Source organism: Tachypleus tridentatus, chromosome 13 (genome assembly GCF_004210375.1).
Source record: "Tachypleus tridentatus isolate NWPU-2018 chromosome 13, ASM421037v1, whole genome shotgun sequence".
Lineage (NCBI taxonomy): Eukaryota > Metazoa > Arthropoda > Merostomata > Xiphosura > Limulidae > Tachypleus > Tachypleus tridentatus.
In genome coordinates, this window is record NC_134837.1 from 64,157,102 (window position 1) to 64,184,075 (window position 26,974).

At 35.8% G+C, this 26,974-nt stretch overlaps 1 protein-coding gene across 1 annotated transcript; it reads left to right on the forward strand.

The window, feature by feature from the left end:
* The first annotated feature begins 560 nt into the window (after nt 1-560).
* Nucleotides 561-24,074, forward strand: LOC143238115 (uncharacterized). The gene is made up of 3 exons (XM_076478070.1): nt 561-1,109; nt 13,037-13,337; nt 20,296-24,074. Exons 2-3 carry the CDS (start codon nt 13,124-13,126, stop codon nt 21,297-21,299), a joined length of 1,218 nt encoding a protein of 405 aa, XP_076334185.1. The 5' UTR covers nt 561-1,109; nt 13,037-13,123; the 3' UTR covers nt 21,300-24,074.
* Nucleotides 24,075-26,974: the final 2,900 nt, after the last annotated feature.

Sequence of the window (26,974 nt, forward strand, 5' to 3'; positions counted from 1 at the left end):
ACTAAACACTAGGCCACGCCCAGTTATGCGTAAACTGCAAAAGCCTCATTCTTGAGTTTGAGAATCTGTAAAATGTTGCCTATTAATTTTTTAAGCCTTCAAACAATTTTGAAACAATTGTTTAAAAATAACGTCTAATTTCGGCAATGCTAATAATATAAAGACTCTAAAGCAGTTTAAATAGTTTCTTTCTTCACGAAACAACCCCTCCCCTCTCACAGTGGGAAGTTTGCAAACTTATAACACCAAATACTGTGATTAGGACAACACCGATTGCCCATTGTGTAGCTTTGTGTTTAGCTATAAACAAACAAAATATCTTTGTGAAACACCAATGTGAACAACGTGAATTTCATATCCGTGTCACTAAGTTATTAGAAAAAAAAAACAGAAAAAATTTAATTATAGTTTCCTTTTGAGACAGTACTGGTTATATATATATGGGGAGTTTCCGCGCAACAGTTATCGAAGTTCAATGAAGTTTGATCGAGCATATTAAAAAAAAAAAACTCAATACCGTCATTTGCTAAACGACAAGTCGTTTTGTAAGAAATAGCACAGTGTAATCCAATCGGAGAAAGCGGGCTCCCACTATTGGTAGAGTGGGTTTACTGTCCTCGCTTGAAATCGAGAACTTGTTATCTCGCGTGTACTCTTCCAGGGACCAGTTTACCTAGAACCATGGGATTAGTTCTAAATCCACTGAGCTATACTTAAAACCTGGTCAGCTGTAAGGTACTGCGTCACTTCTACTCCTTGTGTCACCAGTTCACTTTGAGTTTCGAGTTTTCTGATGCAAATATGGCGAGTTCTTATTGTTACTGTCAATCCCACTATTATTACCAATATTTTTGATTGGTTATTTTTCACACAGCTTACATGCATAGCAAGAGCCAAGGGCGATTTTTCTCACCGTCTCTTTGGATAAAACTGAAACAGCAACAAATGAAACCTGTTCTATTGGTCGATTTAAAAGCAAGTACCTACTTTCCTTGTTGGCAACAAAAAGAAACAAGGTTCGCCTAAATTCCTGAGGGCGAGTTTTATAAATGGATCTTGAGGCTTAATGCCAGCTCGAGGTGAAGCCACAAATGCACTCTCATAATGACGTGAGTATTATCTTAGCTCAAATACCATAAGATGCTTCAAAATTAAAAATAAATGGCCAGTTTGAAACGATTTTGTTAGCCTACTATCTTGAAAATGCAAATAATTATGGATATTTGTAAAATGTCTCAGTATTCTGCGAATTAAACATCAACACAACTGAGTTATTTCTTAAAATGCATGAATAATATTCTTAGATTAATTTTAAAGAAACAAGAGAGTTTTGTCCGTTATATGGGGAAATGATTTTAAAATATGCAAAACAGACTTCTTATCTTCTTAAGTTATGCATATTTTTTAACGTACTGAAACAAAACTTAAGTATTTTAATTTTCCAATCAATATAATTAAAGATTTTAACATTTAATCAATTCGGGAACATTTAATTGTGACACTTCAGAGCAATATAAAGTTTTTAAAAACAATTTAAGATACTTAATACATGTAAAAAACAAAAGTAGTTTGAAAGAATCAAATAGAAATTAGGTTTAGGTGAAATCGTCTTTGCTTTCCAGAAGAAGCTCTAGTTTAATACACTTCATACGATATTAAAGCCCACTGCAACATTATTCTCTTTCTGTTGGTTTGGCATCGCCTGATATTCATGGTGTTCGACTCACAACTTCTGAGCCGCATGTTTAAACGTCCGGTACACCGGATATGCTGGCACTTTCAGCTGTGGAGTGTTATAATGTGAGGGTCAATTCCATTATTCGTTAAAAAGAGTAGCCTAAGTGATGGCTATGGGTACCGAGGAATAGCTGCCTTCTCTTTCTCTCTCTCTAATCTTTCATTATTAAATTAGGGAAGGCTAGCTCAGTTAGCTCATTGTGTAGCTTTATGCGAGATTCAAACCATTCATAAATTGGAGACGTTCTTAATTATAGTAATTCGTAATTATTTCTTGACCACAAGGGTCAAACTTCCATTACTAATTATCAAAAGAGGTTAATCACAGAGAAGAACATTGATTTAATGTGAGTAAATTTAAAAAAAAAGATCAAACCACAGAAGTAAAAGATATCACGCATATAAATATAATAAAATCATATTACAAACACCGGAAAAAATAAAAGGTTTAAGAATGGCCTTCACTACGACATTTCTGGTTATTTCTAATTTCAGATAAAGAATTAGTATTAACTTAGTAATTCTTCAGACTTAAATTTTGAGAGTATCCAGAAAATTTAAAAGGAAAAAGTTAAGCATACGGTATAATATTATGTACAAGAAGTTTCCCAAAATGTTAATGTAGGCTATACCGGGGTATATACGTGCAACACGTTGAGATGTTCGTGTAGAGTGTCTAAGGTTACTATGTTGGTGTGATAGCTGGAATACTTTATGGTTGTTTTGAACACTAACTTTGTTCAATAATTTATTTTTATTGTTTCAAAGTATTTAAGAAATAATTTTGCAGTAAGAAGCACATTAAATATCTAAAAACTACAACATGTAATACTAAGAAACTTTTGTGTTGCTTACAACAGTGCTGTAGACAAAGATTCATAATGTTTGTTAAAATTAAAATATATTTGGAAATATGTTAATGTCAATATATCCGAAGACAAAGTGCATAGACGAACACGCTGTACCACTAGTTATTTATAAATAACAGAAATGATGTTATTACTGTCAATGATGTGCGTCTTCTTCCAGACAATTAAAACCTGCTTAATCTCCAGCCCTAGTGGGGCCCGGCATGGCCAAGCGTGTTAAGGCGTTCGACGGGTAATCCGAGGGTCGCGGGTTCGAATCCCCGTCACGCCAAACATGCTCGCCCTTTTCAGCCATGGGGGCGTTATAATGTGACGGTCAATCCCACTATTCGTTGGTAAAAGAGTAGCCCAAGAGTTGGCGGTGGGTGGTGATGACTAGCTGCCTTTCCTCTAGTCTTACACTGCTAAATTAGGGACGGCTAGGGTAGATAGCCCTCGAGTAGCTTTGTGCGAAATTCAAAACAAACAAACAAACAAACCAGCCCTGATGAGCCGTCGATTCAAAACAATAAGTTTGTATGTGTAGTCATGTTTGTAGTAATTATATTTAAATATTTTTTTCTATTTCATTTAAACATTATAATTCGTTTCCAATTTTTTTTCTCAGATCAAAATCAGCTTTGCCAAAGTTATCTTCATCATGGCCATCATCACATCCAGTATTATCATCCTTACAATGATCACTTCATAATCTGAAAATACCTAATTTATTGTGAAAGTGCGCTTTTTTTTTTTTTATTGAGTGTCATAATCATTGTAATTGTCGGCCTTTTTACAGTTTGTTTTTAATCGTTTTCTCTTTCGCCTATCACGTTGTTGCACTAAAGTTCATTCTCAGTTGATTTGTAATTGAAGTATCTGCTGAAATGAGGGTCTTGACCTTTTCAGTTCTTATTCCGGAGTGGAAATTAATAACTTACCGGAAGTGAGAGAGGGGGTCACTATAAGACCGAATTATTTTGATTTTCTGTACTTGCGACAAAGCTGGTTGCTCAAACTTAGCTAACAATTGCTGTAGCTCTAATTGTTTGCATGTGTACTGTTTTCAGCCTCACCCTAAGCTAGTCTGAGATTTGGGACTGCATCGCTAGTGTTAAGACTGTGGGTTATATATGATTACGGGAAGTTGTGATCCTTAAATATACTTGTTTTATGGACAAATTTACTCACTCTAAAGCCAGTCATTGGTGTTCGAAGTGATTTCCAAAGAAACTTCATTCCCAACTATTTCTGTCGTATCATAGATGTGTCAGGGTTTCTAATAAACTATGCATCATTTCCTCAGCTAAATAACTTCTTTAAAGGACGATCTACAGCCTTCTCTAAAAGGAAAAGGAAAATTACATCACTGTTCTAGTCTCTTTTTACAGGGAAGCAAAGTGAGTATGGTTATAATGATTCTCGAATTAGAGTAATAAGGGTTAATTAAGTTAAAGACAGGTTTGTAGTTGGTAATATGATAAACATTATCCACAGTCATCTATACATTGCTATGATAAACACCCACTATCTGTCGAGAAACATTTTTTTTATTACATTACCCTTTTAATCGACGGTCAGGAAAGCCATAGTGAAAACTGTGTTGCTATGGTAATACAGCACAGCGGGTAGCTCTGGTCTTCATAGAGGTCATCTTCCCAACGTTCTTGGAACCTTTTCACTGTTTCGGTCCAGTTTTACACCAAGTTTCAAAATCGTAGATATTTTGCTATAAATAATATGGTAAATTTAAAACCACTTCTGGGATTAAAAATATTTTCACGATTAAATCTTGTTGGCTCAAATGAGTTTACGGATAGAATATTGTGTCTCTTAAGGTGAAATAACCCTGTACTCTTTTTGTACATCTTCCACGATACGTCGATACAGTTGCCATTTACTACTGCAAGTTTAAAAGCCCGCTAACGACATTTTTTGAGAATTCCACGACGCATTATTGATGAAGTATTTTGTCCAATTCTCACATGGGTAAAGAGACACTGAAACATGTGTTATACTACTTTGTTGAAATTAGAGTTTATTTAATATAAATTTGAAGTGTATTTTTACTTAAGTTTCCCCCCACACACAGAGTACTAATATGTTTAGTCTCTTTCACTTAAGTGTCTCTTGAACTTTATATATTCATGAGAACCTAGCTGCCATGTGCTAGATTACTATTCCTTGCGATTTTTGTTCGTTTTTCTAATTTCTAAAATAAAATGAAGTTAACTGTTTATTGCCTCGCTTCCTTTGTGTTTTAAAAAACAACAACAACAAAACATCAAAATATACACTGATATAGAGGCAAAAATGATGATTTAATTGTAGTTATTTTGAAAGCTGTACTAAACTTACTGAATAGATAATTTTAAATATTTTCAAGGTACGCAGACAGAAAATCTATACCAAGTACAAATGATGAATTTCAGCATTTACAACATCTTACTGTGTGCACTGGTAGCTTGATTGTTCTATTGTTGAGTACAATCGTACATATTGAGCTATCTGTGTTATAGCCACCATGGGTATTAAAACACAGTGTTTAGTGTTGTAACTCCATAATTATTGAATTATTAAAAATTACATATCATAACAATTTACAGAAAGTTATCTAAAATTAGTTATTCTTAGTTTTCACTAAATATATGTGTGACTATTCGAACGAGTCATTAGTATCTTGTATGAAGGACTTGTATAAAGCCACACAATGGACTGTGTTCACTCTATACACCATAGGGAATCAAACCACGAATTTTAGTGTGCAACTCATTTGCCTCACCGCTGACAAACCTGGGTAAGAGTGAAGGAAGTAGGAGTGACGTTCACCAGGTGGCCATTATTTTAATTTTTCCATTAGAAACGAGAGAGCACTGGTGAGTGCTATGATGTCAATTACCTCTCTGGGTTTTCTTCTATGTTTATTGGTTTTAAAGTTGAGGGCTTAGTTCTTTTTCCTTGCTTGTTTGGATGCTGCTAGTGTGTTTATGATATAAATTTATGACACTTGTTTTGGGTTCGTTGCAATTAGATAAATACATTGCTTGGTATCTCCAGTATAATGTTTCGAAGGTTTGTTTGAAGTTACCCCCAAGTAACACAACGGGCTATCCTGCTCTGCCCATCACGGGTATCGAAACCCTGATTCCAGCGTTGTAGGTCCGCAGACATACTGCTGTGCCACTGGTGGACATGATGTTTTGAGAATTCATAGCTAGTCATTAGCTAGACTTAAATATATCTAGGTGTTGGAGATAAACAGAATGTTATATTAAAAATATAATGAAGTTATACCGTCGTAACATAAAGATGTAGAGAGGAAATATTTTTACCAGTAGTCTTAAATATTTGTGGTCAATAGTTTTAGAATGTCTGCAAGAAGCCTAAATGTCTGGCAAGCAAGATTATAAATGTTACAATCAATATGTCACATTGCTGGGGTATTTGTTCCACTATAAAATTGAAGTGGGATGAAATTTAGGACACAACTTTATATAGCTTAATTAGATATGTTAATCAGACGAAAGTATTCATAGCGTTAGCAACTGATGATTGTCATACATGAATATAGTCCAGAGGTAAATCAATTTTTTTCCAAAACTGGTTGGTTGGTTTGGCGTTTTATGGTGCAAAGCAGCTAGGCTATCTGTGCCAAACATATGTGAAAAGTTAAAATTAAAGTAAAATTGTTAAAATTCGAAAGAAGGAATTACGATAAAAACAAAACGAAGTTAATTTTTCAATTAAAAACCTAAGTAGCGTTAAATCCTATTTTTACGAAAGTAATACAAGTTGTAAAGGACTTTCTGTAGCATAATGTTAATTATCATAACTCGCCAGGATGACTAACGGGTAAGTTCAAACATTAGTGTTAGTCACCTGAAGTTGGCCTTTCCAGTCCTAGTTTAGAGTTATTTGACGTCACGGCCTTTTCTAATTTCAAATCGAACTATTGTACTTTATTTCTTAAAAGGGAAACACGTTAAAAAAGGTTTAAATTGTAAGTTAAAAACTTAAGTAGCATTAAAAAGATTAATGGCCTTTAAAAAACTAAAAACATTTCCAAGGTGGACAATGTCACAATCACCAATAACACTGTCTAACGTTATGGACAGGCCTTTGGACAGAACATGTTTAAAATGGTGCCGTCGTTGAGAGTCATAATGATGACAAAACAGTAAAATGTAGCTTATTGTGACTTGAGTGTTACACAGACAACACATTGGTCCATAAGTCCCAAGCTAAAGAAAACGATGAGTTAAAAACTGACCAGTGCGTAGCCTAGTTAGGACAACTTCCTCTTTCCGATCCTTACGGAAGCAAGACGGCCAATGTCCAGTAGAGAGTTCTATTTGGAAAAGCATGTTTCCACGTTCTTCACTCCAACTCAACTGCCAAATGGCACGGAGCCGAGCCCTGAATACAGGACCATAGTCCATGTATGGAACAGGCACAGCAGTGAGCGACAAAGCAGTCAGATTTAGCTGTGGTGTCGACGAGCCCGTTCCCGCGAATACGAATGTGACCTGGTATCCAGAAATACTAGGTGGAAGTAGACGTAAAAAAGAAAGAGACTAGTCTGTTTTGAATATAGCCGAGAATTAACGTGAAAGAGACAGTAGAGAGCTAAGCGAGCCAGTATGAATAGTGAAATTTGAATACTGCTTAGCTTCTCTATGATCCAGGGCAAGAGAAATGGCGTACAATTTGGAAGTGAACACAGAAATTAGAGGGGATTCTGTGCGCAACCACCGAACCACAACAAACCATTGCAGAGCCTGGAAAGTCACCTGATTTCGAACTATCCGTATAAATAGGAATGGAAGGATGGTTCAAACGATTTTCAGCAAATAACAGACGGTACTTCCAATCGGGAGTATCTGCTTTCCTCAGATGACTTATAGAAAGGTCACATATGGGGATTGTAATAAGTCATGTCTGACCAGTGAATACAGCAATGTTATCCAAGGACAGGCCCAATTCATCCAACTGTATCTGGATACGAAGGCTAAAAGGAGGTGCAAATAAGGTTCATGAGACTCTGTGTATTAGCTCTGAAATGGGGAAGTGCAAAAAGCCCCTGTGCAGAGCCGAAGTCTCTGGTGATGAGACATAGACCAGTGACCCAGAGTTTGGTTCTGATTGAATAAGAGCACGATATCTTTAGCATAGAGGATCGATCTGCTGGAATAGAGGACATGAAAATTGTTCAGTGTTCTTGTACATTTGACTTGTAGCTGCTTGATAAGTGGTATAAAGGTCATATTACGGTCAAAGATAAGCCCCAAGAACTGTTTCAGGGACCACAGGAAGCACAACTTCACCCATATGGAGTTCAGGATCAGGGTGAATACCCTTCGGTTGCAAAAGTGCAAGCAAACGGTTTTAGAGAGAAGTTAAATCATTTGCTGTGGTCCACTTCAGTAAAGGATTGAATACATCTCTTGCAACAGTAAGAGGGAGATGTTCAGTGAGATCATTAATCTTTTTACTGAAATGTGTGGCTCTCAAAACACAGTCCTGAGGGACTTCAAAATCCTGTAGAAAAGAACGGGAAAATGTCGAACCCACACAACTTCGAATCGCTTGTCCATTAAGAAATGTTTACTAAAAAATGAGCAAATGACCACCTAACCCATATAAATGGAGGTCTTGCAAAGTGTTATACCTCCATGTAGTATTATAAACCTTCTCAAGGTCAAAGAATATTGATACAAGATGTTGTCGTTTGAGAAAGGCTTCTCTGATTGACGTTAAGTCGAATCAGGTGGTCCATGGTGGAGTGCTGTTGTCAGAACCCACACTGGGTGGGCGAGAGGAGGTTGTTTGGTTCCTCGAATCAAACAAGACATGCATTAATCATCCTCTGTAAGGTTTAACAGAAACAGCTCGTCAAAGCAATTGGGCGGTAGTTTGAAGGAGTCTTAGGATCCTTCCAAGGTTTAGAGAAAGGTAGGACAATAGCCTGGCATTAGGCATCAGGAAAAAACATTTTCCTACCAGATCAGGTTAAAAACAACCAGAAAAATAGCAAGAGAAGCAGGAGTTAGATAAAGCAGCATCTTGTAGTGCATCATCAGGTCGGACTGATGCATTTTCAGACCAATGAAGAGCCAGTTTGAGTTTCAGTGTAAAGAAGCGATTATTGTCATAGAGACAATCAGCTCGAAAGGAAAGAGGTGATCGCTCTGCTCAAGTCTCAATGGCTAAGAAAATAGAAGATGAAGAAGAAGCACTAGATTCCCCAAAAAGCTTTTGCCGAGAGTATTGGTAATGCTTCAGGTATCAGGTATCCTGGCCATCAAAGAGCACGATCGAGAGGGGGACAAAATAATATTGTCCATTGACCTATCTAATCTTGTCCCATATGACTTTGAAACTTGTGGTAAAAGATATGCTGGTTGTGAACTTAATCCAAGATTCTTTTTGGCTTTGACGTCTTACCCGCCGAGTATGTGCACGGGCCTGCTAGAAAGTGATGCGGTTCGAGAGTGGGATACCCACGAAAAGTATCCCAGGCCCGATTTTGAGCCTTCTGTGCCATGTGGCAAGCAGGATTCTACCACAGACGAGAATATTGTGGAAATTGTGTCAAAGTTTTAGGAATACAGGTGGTCCAGGTGGAGTACTGTATGATACAGACAGTCACTGCTGCTATGCAGTCGTCTACTGATGGCTTACAGACGATTGCAGGATCAAGTTCTGCAAGAGGAGTGAAAGAGGGCCAGCTGGCTTGATACAACTTCCACCGGGGCACGCGGGTCGGGTGGCATAGAAGACAGCCAGTTTGTCTCAAAATTATAGGAAAATGATCATTGCCTCGTGGGTTATTGTCAACCCTCCATGAAAAGTGGGAGAATAGTAAAGAGGAGAGACTGAGAGGTCATTAGCAGTAAAGACTGACTAGATACATTAAAATAACTATAAATACCAGTACTGAAGAGAAAAAGGTTATGATGCAAGAGCATATGCTCTACAGAGCAACCCCTCTCATCAATAGAAGCATCTCCCAGAGGGAATTATGTCCATTAATGTCCTTCACTATTACAAAGGAAGACAGCAACTGTTCAGTGAGATCAAAGTTTTTCGGTCTCCCCAGGAGACAAGTAGAGGAAACAAACGGTAATAGTACGACCCAGGAAACACGAATGACTATGGCCCCTAAGGGTGTTTCTAATGGCAAATACAGGATGGACACATGCTGATCGACCAACAGTGCCACTCCTCGATACACTCGTCCATCACACTGTCTGTCATTTCTGTACAAAGAAAACTGCCAAAAGATGATTGTATCAGCAGGTTTCAGAAATGTTTCCTGAAAGGAAAAGACGTTCAAGGTGACAATTTTTATTTATGTGTAGACGAATTGGATGGGGAGCTCTTCTCTTTTAGACCACGACTTTTTTATTTTCTTTATTCGAGAGAGATCTGTCGACCTCTATGGATTTTGCCCTCTTCAATTGGGAAGGTCTTTGTAGTTGAAAGAGGATTGCAGCGACTGAGGACGTTAATGAACGATCGTTTTGCATCTTGGGACATGAGAAGATGTACCCGATAAAACGACCATACTCGGAACCAGGTTTGCTGAAATGAATGTTAGGGACAGAGATGGGTGTTGACGTTGATTCATCAACTTTTTTTAAACCATGGAAGTTAAAAGACTTTTCATATGGTTTGAGAACGATTCTTTTGGAGGCACACAGAGATCTGTCTACACTACCACTGTAGTAGTGGAACAAAATGCAGCAGCATACGTCAGAGATGAAGTGGTGGACAGCAACATTAATCTCAGGGTAAATAATGTTTTGAATCGTCTTCAAACGCTGCACTTATTTTTCTTCCAACTACTTAGAGCATGAACGAAAGTGGGATGGGTGAGAGCAATTGTAATTGACGCAATTAGGGTCCATTTAACACTCATAGGCATCGTGGTCCTTGCCACTGCAACGAGTACACGTCAAGGAACCACGACATGATGTCTTCGAGTGACTGAACCGCTGAACTGAGAGGGTTTGGAATGTATGGTCGTACCTTGCAATTAAGATAACCTGTCCTGACAGTGGCAGGTGGACGCGGTGATGTAAATGTCAAAATGAGGACATTCGTTGGCATCATAATTCCATCTTTGCGAGTGGAGACATGCCTCATTGCAGAAATTCTTTGGGTGGAGAAACCAGCAAGAATCTCTGACTCGGGGATGTTCTTTAAATCCCTATTAGCAATAACTCCTCGTGAAGAATTCAAAGTAACATGTAACGTAACCTCAATAGATATATCCCCAATTACCTTTGAATGTAAGAGGAGTTCACTGTGTTTAGATTTGGATGTTTCCACCAGTATGTCATCAGAACGAAGCTTTTTGATTGACTTTGGAGAGCCAAGAGCCAGTAACTCCCTCTACTCCTTTCTGAATAAACCAAGAGCCAGTAACTCCCTCTACTCCCTTCTGAATTAAAAAGGGAGGCATTTGTCCTAAAGGTTTGTCTGAAAGAGCATGCAATATTGGAAAATGTGGTACAGGTGTTACAGATGTTCAATGCTGCTCAGAATCTTCAATACGTGGTCGTTCACCTATGAACTGTTTCTCACTATTTTATTTAAGTTTTTATTTGAAGGATCCACAATAAAAAAAATGTTTTGGCGCCCACTGACCCCACACACCATGGAGTTCTACAAGGGAATGCACTGCAATGCCAAACAATGACACTGCAGCAACGCCAGGGTTTCGTGAGCACTATATCCTAACACCAGCATCAGATACAATGTTCACAACACCTGCTTAGCACATCCAACACTGGTACTTGGTTGACCCTAGACCAATTGGACCAGCCGACTGACTCCAGGGGACCACCCAAGGCCGCCCGTTTACAATAATTCACGGCCAAAGTGGTGTGTTAAGGTTGGACCCCGAAAGCACCAGGATTCTCTCCTTCCCTTCACTGGTCACCACTCACAGCAAACACATGGGTGGATGTTTAGTTCCCAGAGGAAGTAAATTGAAAGAACAAAACATTCCCTGGGAGGTCTCCTCACCACGTACAGAAATTAACACCGAAGGGTCTAAAACTTATTTTGTAACGTTTATCGAATTTGTTTTTAATCCAAAGTTTTAACAGATTTTTTAATTGAAAATTATTCTTCGCGTTCGATTTGTTTGTGGTTAAGCACAAAGCTATACACCACGAGTATCAAAACCCGGTTTATAGTAGTGAAAGTCTTGCAGACATAGTGCTGTGCCATTGGGGAGAGGAGATTGCTTCAAGTTCGATAGTTATGGAATTACTAGTAAGAATAAGATTATAAACCGAGTCTACGAGATATAAGAGTTTTATTTATTTTATCTTTACTTGTTTTTGCTATTACGTAGCAAATTATTCATGTTTCCTATTTATATTTTCAAAGATGGATGATAGGTGGGTCTTATTACTCTTACTTCTATTGATCAGAATAGTAGTTTCAAGATTAGGTTACGGATTAAAAACCTTATTGAAGTTGTTTTGGGTGGAATGTGTTGAGGGTCTGTATTCTCCAACTTACCTATAATGTTTCGAAAGAGCAACAGAAGAGTTAGTTTGCATGAGAAAAGAAACCCAATAACCAGAACTCTTGAAAATCATCCTGCACCATCTTTTAGAAAATGCAATGATTCAGAGGTTTAATTTCATGATTTTAAGTACTGGATTTCAAAGGAATTAGAAATATAATTACGCAAGGATTATATTAAATGCAATGTCTAAAGTTAGGTTGTTTGTTTATATTTAAGCTCAGAGCTACACATTGGGCTATCTGTGCTAAGTTTACCACAGATATCGAGATTTGGTTAGTAACACGATAAGCCTTCAAATTTGACGTTGAGCCAGTGGAGAAAGACAATTGTAAAGAAAAACAGCTTTGCCTTATCTTTGGCTAAAAATAAATATAAGATATAAAAAAAACGTAAGGGTACAAATCATAATGTAAGAAGGAAACAAATCTGCCTTTGCAAGAATGTTAATTGTATGAAGCAACTGAACCCACACAGCGATAGAGATACTTCATGTTTTTGTATAACATGAGGTTTAATTAGATATTCCAAAGTTACCAAGGTGATGCATTAGAGCTCAAATATATTGAAAACTAGCTGCAGTTAGGTTATCTCAGGACAACGATGCTTACCCTATATGCATCTCAAGTTCTCCTATAAAAACTGCAAAACGCAAAATACAAAACTGAAATTTATGCATTTCCCCGTGGACCTAATGAACCTCCATGCCAAGTTTGAAGGAAATACATTTACACCCTACGAAGTAGTTATATGAGCATACAGACAGTACTATTATCTTCATTTCATATTTATCACTCAATACATTTTTATTATTACGAAAACATACAATAAGTTATTGTAAGATTCAGATCTTCACTTAAAAACTACCAAACAAGTGGCGCTACTGATATGTACTTTTGTTTTCTAGGTTTACTAGTACTGCTGATGTCCTGTTTCTAATACAGCCTCCAACGTCAGGAACAAAAATTCTCAGGCTCGTGAAAAATAACCAAAGATGGACCATTACCTAATTTCACATAAAAACACAGATCTCCATTCTCAGGAGTCTGGATGTTCCTTCTTTGACACACCAATGTTAAAGAAAGATTGTTTTACCCATTTTGTAAATCTTGAGGATTTGTTGGTTGACAACCTTGAATCCAAACTGCTCAAAACTATTTATCACTCGGAAAATTATAACAACCCTAAAAAAGGAAGTATTCTAAATGGTAAGTACATTTATTTTATAAACGCTAGAGCAAAACAATATGTTCTAATAATCAACCATTTTAGTCAACACTTAATCATTCATATTTTCTGTTGCAACAAGACTTATAAATTAGCGTCTTATGTTTTCTTCTTTAATGTTAGAGCTTTCATTGCTGTACTGGAAAAAAAAAAAAAAAACCTTAAGTTACATCTGTATCATTACTATATTCAACCAAGTCAAGTCATCTTAATAGATGCAAATTCAGTGCAATATTCCAATGAATCATCTTTTTTCTCCTCAGGAAAATAACTGGAAAAACAGATAAAAATAGAAGTAGATTTTAACATAAGCACAAGAGAAAAATAAATGATTTTTTTTTGCTTCAGATATTAACCCAAACCTACATATCGTCAACAGTGGTATATTCTTAGTTTTACTGTACTTCTCCCAATTACATAACCAGAACTACAAAGCTCCCTCTGTTGTCAATTCTATCAAAAACATTAGATTATTACCTCACCACATCACAATTACTACGCTCCTCGTCACTTCTATCAGAAACATTAGAATATTACCTCACCAGATCACAATTACTACGTTCCTTCTAACCATATCATCACCATTAACAAATTCATTCAAACCACATCATCGCTGAAAATTTATTTCTCCTAACCCCCTCAATATTATCATGTCCTTTTAGCCACATAACCACCATTATCCAAGCATATCTATTTTTCAATTAACATCGTCATATTTCTATTAACATTATCTCATTTCATCCCCCACCCCCGTTTCAATCCCATTTAATAGAAATTACAGTTGTGAAAAGAATGTAAACAAATGTAAAACTGTGAAATAAGAGAAAATACACCATGAATGCTCACGGCTACTTTCCTTTTCAATCCGAACTGTTGAAACTTCCCCCTCCATCACTTGCTCCCCCCACCGAGCTTCTTACAGTTATCTACCTAGGTCAACGATTACCAATCTAATTTTAATATTTTATTGGTGATCTTGTTTCAATAAATATTGTTATAACGATCAATCGTGACAGTTTAATATTTCGATCATGTAGGCTTGTTACTCATAACTAATTTAATATTGTTATAACGATCACTCGTGACAGTTTAATATTTCGATCATGTAGGCTTGTTACTCATAACTAATTTAATATTGTTATAACGATCACTCGTGACAGTTTAATATTTCGATCATGTAGGCTTGTTACTCATAACTAATTTAATATTGTTATAACGATCACTCGTGACAGTTTAATATTTCGATCATGTAGGCTTGTTACTCATAACTAATTTAATATTGTTGTAACGATCACTCGTGACAGTTTTATATTTCGATCATGTAGGCTTGTTACTCATAACTAATTTAATATTGTTGTAACGATCACTCGTGACAGTTTTATATTTCTATCATGTAGGCTTGTTACTCATAACTAATTTAATATTGTTGTAACGATCACTCGTGACAGTTTTATATTTCGATCATGTAGGCTTGTTACTCATAACTAATTTAATATTGTTGTAACGATCACTCGTGACAGTTTTAAATTTCGATCATGTAGGCTTGTTACTCATAACTAATTTAATATTGTTATAACGATCACTCGTGACAGTTTTGTATTTCGATCATGTAGGCTTGTTACTCATAACTAATTTAATATTGTTATAACGATCACTCGTGACAGTTTTGTATTTCGATCATGTAGGCTTGTTACTCATAACTAGGGCCTGGCATGGCCAAGCGCGTAAGGCATGCGACTCGTAATCCGAGGGTCGCGGGTTCGCGCCCGCGTCGCGTTAAACATGCTCGCCCTCCCAACCGTGGGGGCGTATAATGTGACGGTCAGTCCCACTATTTGGTGGTAAAAGAGTAGCCCAAGAGTTGGCGGTGGGTGGTGATGACTAGTTGCATTCCCTCTAGTCTTACACTGCTAAATTAGGGACGGCTAGCACAGATAGCCCTCGAGTAGCTTTGTGCGAAATTCCAAAACAAACAAACAAATACTCATAACTAATTTAATATTGTTATAACGATCACTCGTGACAGTTTTATATTTCGATCATGTAGGCTTGTTACTCATAACTAATTTAATATTGTTATAACGATCACTCGTGACAGTTTTATATTTCGATCATGTAGGCTTGTTACTCATAACTAATTTAATATTGTTATAACGATCACTCGTGACAGTTTAATATTTCGATCATGTAAGCTTGTTACTCATAACTAATTTAATATTGTTATAACGATCACTCGTGACAGTTTAATATTTCGATCATGTATTCTTGTTACTCATAACTAGTTTAATATTGTTATAACGATCACTCGTGACAGTTTAATATTTCGATCATGTAGGCTTGTTACTCATAACTAATTTAATATTGTTATAACGATCACTCGTGACAGTTTAATATTTCGATCATGTATTCTTGTTACTCATAACTAGTTTAATATTGTTATAACGATCAATCGTGACAGTTTAATATTTCGATCATGTAGGCTTGTTACTCATAACTAATTTAATATTGTTATAACGATCACTCGTGACAGTTTAATATTTCGATCATGTAGGCTTGTTACTCATAACTAATTTAATATTGTTATAACGATCACTCGTGACAGTTTAATATTTCGATCATGTAGGCTTGTTACTCATAACTAATTTAATATTGTTATAACGATCACTCGTGACAGTTTAATATTTCGATCATGTAGGCTTGTTACTCATAACTAATTTAATATTGTTAAAATGTTTTCGCTCCATTTTTTTCAAGACTATTACACTGGGGAACACTCATTTTGTTGCATTTAAAAAAAGACCTTTCTGTAGTGTATTTGAGTGTGTTGATTTCAAATCTGAAGTCGGTTTTTGTCTGCAAGCTACAGATTTTATGCAATTTGACATTTTTATTTATTTTTTAAGGCAGACCATTGCGTTTTCCTTTGGTCCAGTCTCGAAGCATTTCCTCACAATTGTGGCACACAACATGAGGAGCCCATTGCTTGTCTTGATCACCCAGATGAACTTCAAAATATGCCTTGTAGGCACGCTTGACGAACGAGGATATGTTACGTCTCTGACGATTGAGTGTGTAGCATCCACATATGTAGCAGAAGGCATCAGGCTTGTTTCTGCAATGATATCTATTTTTGGAAGCCATGTTTGATCTGAAACAAAAGAAGAATGATCAAAATATTAGAAGCTATCTATATATATGGACGTGAAAATGCTTATACATGGTTTACGCAAGTTCACATTTGTACAATTTCATTAACCTCAAATTGCATACAAACTAGAGCTTGTAGAGAAAAACTAATTTCAGATTTGAAATCAGCGCCTAAAACTCCTTCAGAATCAGTTAAAATATCCAATGCAACTCAAAGTTACTGAAAAAGCGTTCCCCAGTGTTATTTCATAGCGCTAAACCACCAGGGAGGGCATACCTTTAGAAACTTCTTTCTTCGTTTTATATCATACGAAACGTTTTCTTTATCGCTTTCTAAATTTACCTTATGAATTGTTTTTTATAATACGAGTCAAATGATTAGAGCCCACCAGTGGCACAGCGGTATGGCACAGATAGCCCATTGTATAAATTTGGGCTTATCAACAATCTTTATCTTTTGTGTTTTCACGCAACAAAATGTTATCACAATTTGATAATAGTTTTACAATTACCACGGCGATCTGCATATCGATTGTTCCTCGATCATTTATTTGAGATCGGTTAAAACGTAACTGACCAACGTATTTACACTAAATCGTCCAAAGAAACAGACTATTGTTTTCATGAGCAAACACCGAGTTTTCACACAAGAAAATACAAATCCTGCTTTTTTTCCCCCACTGAGCGCTATCACGATTCTATTTTTATGTGTTTCGCTTCGGACTTTTGATCAAAGTTTTATGGCCTTTTACGATTTTAAACACCTATTGGTTAGCGACATTTCATTTCTACCTTGTTCTTGGTATTAATGCGTGGAAATTCCTATTTTTTTATGGTCCGGTATGGCTAGGTGGGTTAAGGCGTTCGACACCCACAAAACATACTCGTCCTTTCAGCCATGTGGGCGTTATAAAGTAACAGTGTATCCCACTATTCATTGGTAAAAGTCCAAGAGTTGGCGGTGGGTGGTGATGACTAGCTGCCTTCCCTCTAGTCTTACACTGCTAAATCAAGGACGGCTAGCGCAGATAGCCCTCGAGTAGCTTTGCGCGAATTTAAAAAAACAAACAAACCTATTTTTTATGATCGATTGTGAAACTTCAAGGAATCGCAGTTGTTTTGTACTCCCCTTGATCTTGTTTCAGTGATTATTTATATTTCACTGAATTAATACCAAGAAAAAGAAAATCTCACTTTCATTATACCACAGAGTTTATAAAAAATCAAAACGTTTTCTTAGATCACTAGCCAGAAAAAAACTCAAAAACAACCCTCTTAGTTTCACGCCGGGCTACATATCGAAAAGTTCACGGTTCGAGCCGTGAAGACACTGAATACGTTTTTCACTGTTATAACAACAGTATAAGTCAATCCCATTATTTGGCTTAAAGCTGAACAAATTCTTGACAGCGAAAGCTGTTGATTCCCTGACTTCCTAATGTTCAGTGGAATGAAGTGATCTTCAAACTGGACAATAAATCTATAAGTGCCTAACGTCCTTTAAGTTAAATATCCATAAAGGTTGCTGTTTTGTAATGGCTATGACAAATAACTATTTTTTTTAGAATGCAAATAAAAAGCAAAACTTAAACTTATTGAATTCTCAATACATCATCTTATTTATTAACGTGATAAATCTATATAGTCACCAGAGGGATAAAATAGATAGTTTGAGATTATATATATATATGTAAAATAAAACGTTAATATGGAAAGATGATGGTGTGTGGTAGTTCAAGTACATCAAAGTTTCACAAGAAAAGTGAATATTCTTATAGTGAAGAACACGTATCAGTGTTCATTATACTAGAATAAGCTAATAACAAGTTTGGTTGTTTGTTTTTGAATTTCGCGCAATGTTACACAAGGGTTATTTGCGCTAGGCGTTCCTAATTTAGCAGTGCAAGACTAGAGGGAAAGCAGCTAGTCATCACCACCTACCGCCAACTCTTGGGCTACTATTTTACCAACGAATAGTTGGGATTGACCATAACATTATAACGCCCCACGACTGAAAGGACGAGCATGTTTGGTGTGACGGGAATTCGAACCCGCGAACCTCAGATTACGAGTCGAACGCCTTAACACGCTTGGCAATGCCGGGCGCTAATAACAAACTTATTCTTTGGTTTTACCAGTTTTGTACTAACAAAAGACGGCGTATTGGGTTTTGCAATATAACTTTTGAAAGTAATACTTTAAACATAATAAATATCGCCTCTCACTTTTCTTTCCAGTTCTGTTCTAATAAGGAAAGATGAACTGAGTTTTGGAATGTAACTTTACTCAGTTTAGTTTAAGTCTGATAATAGCTCTTTACTATTCCAAGTTCATTTATAAAAGGAATTTGTCAAGTTTCTTTGAACTAATTTGCAATAAACAATTACGCACAATGACAGGAAAAACCATGCTTAAATAATTAATGTTTTAAAAATACCTAGCTCAGGACCCATAGAATATAAATAAAAAATGTTATCTATTAGAAATGAAAACACAGCTGTGGTCTATATCATTGTTGTCACCCATAGAACCAGAAGTATGCTGTAAGAAACACACACATACACACTAGGAGAAGTAACTAGATATAGATGAGTTAATGTGTTATATATACAAAGCCACATCGGGCTATCTACTGTGTCCACCGAGGGGAATCGAACCCCTGATTTTAGCGTGGTAAATCCGAAGACTTACCAGCGAGGGATTACTTCTACTAGAAAACATTTATCTAACACAAATGTGATTATTTTTTGTATTTTAAGATTGTCGTTTTTGAACATTAGAACCTAATGAAAGCCCTACGGAGTCAGACTGGTTAATATTTTCTTTAACATTTAACTGAAAGTATTGCACAACTTCATGTTAGACTAGCTCATTTTCAATAAAAACAGGTGCACATCCTAATTGTAAATGGTTAGATAAATTAACCGGATTAGAGGCTTTTTCTTTCAGTGTACAGATATAATGGGCCATATTCAAAAACCGAAATAAAAACTCGGTAGAAAGTAATACCAATGTAACACCTTGAATATATTCCTTGTATTTTCTACTTAATATGGAACTACCATCTATATCTTAAGAGACAGTAATGACAGGAGTTTCCACCTTCACTAAAAATGTTTGGTTGTCTGGCTGCTAATTGTAACTGATAATTCGCAATATTATTATTTCCTATTCATATGTTTACGGTTAAACTTCTAACTAATCTTTCGTTATCATGATATTTTTCTAACTCGCTCTAGAGGTTTTATAAAATGCGTTTTTTTATTTACAAGCTGCAGTAGCCATCAAATGATGAGGAATATTTAAACTTACTTAAAGCAATATAAGTTTAACAGTAGTGGTTCAAAATAACTAACATAAACTATCTCAGTTGTTAAATGAAAAATATTTGAATTTTGTTTATATCTACCAAACAGATAGATTTTGAAGTGAACCCACCCTTGAACACCCCACATCTTGTTGACTATTAAAAAAGCATGGAAGTTTGAGAAACAGTCCAACAATTTTCATACATTGACAATGAATCCCTTTAGAATATTCAACAAGGTTTATCAACTTGACAAGATTGTTTGAGATTGACTGAGTAAGGTTGAAGTAATTAACCAACAGGATTTACAAGATAAAAATAGTTAAGTTCAATTTTGATCGCCTTAGGACATTCCTCGTTGTTTAGTGTTTACATAGAGATTTTGATTTAGATTTACCCCTATAAGGAGCCAACTTGACATTTAATCTTTATATGTATATATGAGCTCTTTAATATTTAAATGTTTTGCTTTTATATTTATTTAGAAAGCCTACAGTGTCAGGGATGGGAAGACACGGAATTAGACTTTTCATTACTAGACGACATAGAACCCATGATGACACCCACACCCACCAACATAGGAGAAGCCATTGTCCATCCGCAGACATCCCTACCCAGTGAACCGCCTAGCATGAATAACAATTTTATAATGCCGTTTGTTCCTCATTTACATGATTCTTCACGTATTCAAACCTCAGACAATGTTGGGTTTCTAGTGGAAACACCTCCTGATTCACCTGTTAGTCAAGTGCCAGATGTTTTGGGATTTTCAAGAATACTAGGAAGTCCCAAAATAAGTCACTGGGATAACTGCGAAAACATAAAGGGTCAAACATTATCCAATTTATCTTTACCTTGGAATCCTTCACCATCTTACTCTTCTGGGGCGCCTTCCCCAATGGCTTCAGTGCGGCAACAAAATATTTCTTCCTTCTATCCCTCTGGTGGTATAGATCTTGCTGGAATTTCTCTAGGAGAACATAATAACGCGGGTATATTGGACTCTAAAGGTTTCAACGATTTCTGTGGTTTAGATAGTTTTGATGTAGCTAACACAAACCAAATGGAAGTTAGCAAGCTGACTCAGCCCACATATGTTACAGTGTTTCCCAGATGTTCCAAGATCAATGAAAATGAAAATGTTGTATCTCGTGGAACTATATTTTCACCCTCTACCACCTACTTAAATCTACTCTCGACCACTCAACGACAACGCACCCAAACGAAATACTTACCGAACGACTACACAACTACAATATTGCACACAGAGACCAGAAGAAACAGGAAAAAGCTTCAAAACAAAGAAGCAGCGACTCGTTATCGAATAAAGAAACGTGAAGCAGCTCAGTGGTTGCAAGATGAGAAAAATACGTTGGCAGCGAAGAATAGCGAACTGAGGAACAAATTAAGGAAGATAAAGAATGAGATAATGTACCTGAAAAATCTTTCGAGAGAAATCCTTAGTCAGAGGATTTCTACAGGTTCATAATCTACGTGTTTCATCAAAATCGTGCTTAGTTTTATCAATTTAACAGTCAAGAGTTCGTAGTCGTTTAAATGACTTTAGCGCCACTTCCATGTTTAGTTATTTGAATTTGTTGGAGCGGTTGTGTCAGTAAATCTTAAAATAGAAGACTGTGGTGATACACACAAAACCTTTATTATTCAAATGAGTTTTTCCTGATGTAATGTTTCTTCTTGTGTACCAACACTGAAAAAAATCGAGTAACTTAATATAGGAAACCTTGCAATGAAGTTAATTAGAATCATTTATACTTCAATAAGTTTATTTTGGAGTAGCATATGTACGTTCCTTTATGGTCGCTATCATATATAAAAATGTGATATGTGGTAAGAAACTGAATGCACTTAAATATTTAGCATGTACACTGCATAGTTAAAGTGTACGTAAACGAGATGTTTTGATTTTGATTGGAGCCAATTCTTTAACTGAACGTTCAGAAAAGATTGATCCGTACATCATGAAATACGGATGTCACATCACGTGATATAGTGACAAGTCCCCGTAGAACACTGTTACCATGGTATCGAACATGACGACTAGATAAAGATACCGGCGCTATTTAACAGGTTGAAACTTTCATTGATATCACGTGAAAGAATAACTTCAGTAATAGCAGACATGCTCAATCATTGAAAGTAAAAAAAAAAAAAATTAATGGTAGATGACGTAACACATTCCTCAAGCGAACGTAGTTTAAACTAATCTGCGTTTATTCAAATTTGAAGTAAACAACCAAACGATATAGTTTGGTTCAGTGACATCATAAAACTATCGAGATGCATTTTGAGTAGTACTTGCAGATATTAGTCTAATGTTATGAAGAAAAGGAAATGGTGTAGCAACTGTGTGCGACATACATAACATGGCACACGATTTTCAGAAGTCTCTTAAAGTACTGTGTTTCACAGCTTTGTGAAAAAGTGGAGCATAAGTTAAAGCCCCGAAGAATAAGTATTTCTTGCCTTGGAATTTATTTATTATAAATAAAGGACTTGATGTGTGGCAAAGAGAAATAGTTATGTAAATTAATCAAAATGGATTTTAAAAACACTATCTAAGCAGCTTTTCTGTCGATTGTTGTGCATAGCAGTTTAGAGATTTATAAAACTGAACTGTAGATATGTAATTTACGATCGTAATATAAAGCTCTTATAGGATATGAGGCCTAAAACGATATATGTCTATAATATTAACACGAGAGTATTTTTTCCTTACGAATTTAGATCTGACTTGATATTTCGACCTCAAGTCTTTATTTTGTTCCAGGAACAACGTATTGAACAGTCTATGTCTAAGATTTTGTTATTCAAACCTTATTTGAAATGTCATTAATTAACGGATACGTAAATCAACCAATGGTGTTAATCACCTGGCAACATTAAGAATACAAAGAAAGATTCACTTTGACAAACCTTATTATCAAAATTATTTTGTGCAAAATCGTAAATTTTAACCATACGTGAGACCTATTTGCCCCTTCAAACTGTTGTTAACGGTAGGTTTGCAATTGTTATTTTAATATTAATTTTTGTGTTTTTAATTAAATTACTGTTTCAGAAATATTCTAAAATGTATGCATGTAACTAAACTACCCTATTAAATACATAAATTCGGACAAATTCTGAAAATTATCGTCAGATTATAATTAGAATATTCTTCTGGCGTTTCCTCTGGTGGATATCTGGATACTAGCAGCAAACATCTGGAACAGATCACATGTGTTTACAAGACTTCCAGAGGATTTCTAACAAACTGTGTTATACTGTAACTCTGGCTTAACCTAGCATTATTGTAGGTTATGTTTCTTGTTAAGAATACACCAAACGACAATAATCAAGATCTAGACGTAACACATTTACAGTTTATGTTCTAACATGACTTTAGAATGTTTTCGTGATGACATGAACACAATTTTTAAAGAAATGGATCTCATTTTACTTAGCTGAGCACTTAGTTTCAGGTTTTGAGTTAACTAGTCTTGTTGAAGAAACTCGTGTACAATGATAAATTCTTTAAAACGTGTACGTTGGCTAAATAGACGACACGTAAGTTGCAAATGTTTTTTTAATACTTGGTACGTATTATATAACTTACTTCAGTAAATATTTACTATTCAATTATAACTAAACTAATACCGTTATTTCGTCAGTAGAAACTCCGTTTATTGTATGCAATTCGTCTCTTTAGAATAATATGTACTGACGGATATGTACTGCCAGTGTCTGGTCCGGATGGTTAACTTAAAAGTTGGAAATCTGTAGCGGAGAGCCACGGATAAGGTTTCTTCAAGAAAAGGACTCTCCAAGTACAAGTCAGTTTATTCATCCTCGTGAAATTCGAATGTTTTATTTCCATCTCCGACATTCCATTTATATGTACTGTAAACTGTTCGCTGGAACTGATTTTTGTAGGAAGTGTTCAGCTAGTTTCTTATGAGGAACTAGATACGACGAGAGAAACAAAAATCGTCCGCTTTCTACTTCTTTCAAACCTTTCTACTTGTATTTTTGTACTATTATGATATTTTAATTTCATGTTAGTAACAGTCGTAGTATATTAAGTATTGTGCAAGAAAAGTCTTGGTCTATCGGAAAGAAAAAATAAAAATGTATTTTAATAATGTTGGATCACATGCGTCACTTTATACAGTTGCCTTTGGACGCTAAACAATCAAGCAACCAAGTATTTATCAAGTGTCTAAAATTCGTAATAGTAAAGAACTCATTTTGAACTAAAAATACATAAATTACTGAATAAAATTTGATTTGAGATATTTGTTTCGTTTCTTTATCGAATTTCGTACAAAGAAACAACAGGGCTATCTGCGTTAGCTGTCCCTAATTTAGAAAGAAGGCAGCTAGTTATCACCATCCACCGTAAACTCCTGGGTTACTCTTACCAACGAATATTGAGATTAATTGACACATTATAACGCCCCCACAGCTAGAAAGGCGAGCACGTTTGTTGTGACGGGGAATCGAACCCGCGACTCTCAGACAGAGCCGAGCGCTCTAACCACGTAACCATCTTTGCACATAACCCTTCATAATTTTGAATAGATAGACGAGAGTGAAGACAGCTGGACAACAGTACACGCTAATCCATTGGTCTGCACTTTCCTGACCAAGAAGTGACACTTAACTGTTACTATTTATCGCACAAAGCTGCACACTGAGCTATCTCTGAAGAAACTCTGTTTGATACTATAAAGCCGCAGGATTTCAGTTATAACTCAAAGGAAGGAGAAAGTATTGAATGACAATTTAAGGTTTAAAAGGTAAGCTGTGAAACCAAACTTAAAGAAAACACCAAATCTTCAAACCAATTGTAACAAAGAAACTAAGGTGTCATTTTATAAGGATAAAATGTTAATCTTTATGATGCTTAAAAATGTTAAGTTTCAGTCAAGCCTTAGCATTGGTCTGTTTTGTTATACACTACACTACGCAAATGGCTATCTTTGCTCTGACCACCCGGGTATCGAAACACTTGCAGAATTTTATGCATGTGGCTTCCCCTAGTGATTCAGCGGATTGTCCATGGACTTAATTCTAAAAAGCGGCTCTCTACACTCGCCATGAGCACTGCAGATAACTTACTATTTAACTTTATACTTGGTTAGAAGCAAATTCGGCTTTGAAAGAAAATTACTCAAGATTAATTGAGACATCTTAAGAAAATGAGAATTTCTGACATCGGTAGATTTAAAAACGTAATTTTTTGGTTTTGAATTTCGTACAAAGCTACACGAGAGCTATCTGCGCTAGCCGTTCCTAATTTTGCAGCGAAAGACTAGAGACAAGGCAGTTAGTCATCATTACCCACCGCCAACTCATGAGCTACTCTTTTACCAACGAATAGTATTTAACCGTAACATTATAACGCCAACACGACTGAAAGGACGAGCATCTTTCGTGGGATTCGAACCCACGACGCTCGGATTACAGGTCGAGTACCTTAATCCACCTGGCCATGCCGGGCCTGAAAACGTAGTAAAAACAGTAATAGGATTATTGGGTTAAGTTTTGAAGTGCCATATAGTTTTTGTTGTTGTTTTTCTACCTCTACACGTTTTGCACTCCTTTACATAATTCTACTCATATTTATTCTTATGATAGGGGCTTTATACTTCGACATTAATTCTTCACCATAAATCAGTGTAAAACTACCTAGAACAATAAAACGTCGTAATGGAATCAAAACTAAGCATTAAAAATTATATTACCCAGCCATTTGGTATGCCAGGGAAATCATAATGAGATAGGCATAGTCGTTGTAATAGAAACGAACGCCGTTATAGTTTTTAATGGATATAATTCGCGTTAATTATGCATAACTTTCGTCTTAACATTTTTGACGATATATATATATATATAAAGAGTCACTTTTTCATTTTTTCTTTTTTAGCTACACTAGAATCAAAATAAAGTAATAAAACTATACACTTAACCTTACATGGTTTAAATTCATGAGAATTTAGGAAATAGAAATCGAACAGGTTTAAATATTTTATTGCTTTTCCTCAGAACGTTTTTCTTTAGTATGAACACTTGGGAGCACGAGACTGTAAGAAATTTTTCGTTTCGTTATTGTTTTAACGCAAATCTACCTTATCCTCTGTTCATCGCGTGGAACAGAACTCCAAAGTTTAGCAAATTTTTATAGCTATTTACAAAGCTAACAGAAATTGTACATGTGTAATGATAATTATTGGGGTACAAACAAGTCTGTCGAACAACTTTAAGATTCTATACTGATCAGCAGTACACGATTAGTCACTTTGTACTGCCCCTGAAACAATATTATGGACTCTACACTGAATATCAACACAGGATCACAACAACTGTGTTGATTTCGGATGGTTGTTCCCTACAAGAAGTAAACCAATAACGTTTTACACCAATGTAGCGTTCCAAACATCAACCCTTTTATTGCTGATTATTAGAGTTTTTGGTGCAAAGTTTCTTAAGCTATCTACGCCGATTTTCTTTTTAGCTACGGCATAACAGCTCAGTTTTTTATTGTTGTTGTTGTTTAAATTACTCTAGTGCTGCTTGAAAGAAGTTCAATTTGAGGGTGGGCTGGTAGAGATTCTGATGAGTAATAACTCGTATTGCTAGTGCGTAAATAGCTAATAAAAAAAGAAAAGAAAAATTTAACTGATCAATTTACTCTTATTCTACCTAACAGAATCTCGAGTGCTGCGGCAACTGAGGATTCCCTTTTCTTTTTTTTTTCAATTTTACCAATAAAAATATAAAAGCAGATCTACTAAACAGATTTAGGTGTTAAAGAGAGTTGCATTTAATTAAAATTGAAGAAGCTTATGATCTGTAAATAGCTGAAACCATAATTTTCAAATATCTGATGCGGTTTCATAGAGGCAAAAGGGGATAAGTGGTAAAACAATGGGCATTATAGCAGCGGCATGAAAGAAACAATAGGATAAGTTGCGCCTACAACCACTGTGCTCATGCATTTGAGTAACTCCATTACTGAACAAATTGAGAGTTATGAAATTGACCAATGAGTAGTCTTAAGAGGACATTTGTATTTTCCTAAGAATATTGGCCAAAACATTAACTTAAACAGCTTGTTACGGATTGCAGACTTAAATCACTGTGTTGAATGCATACATA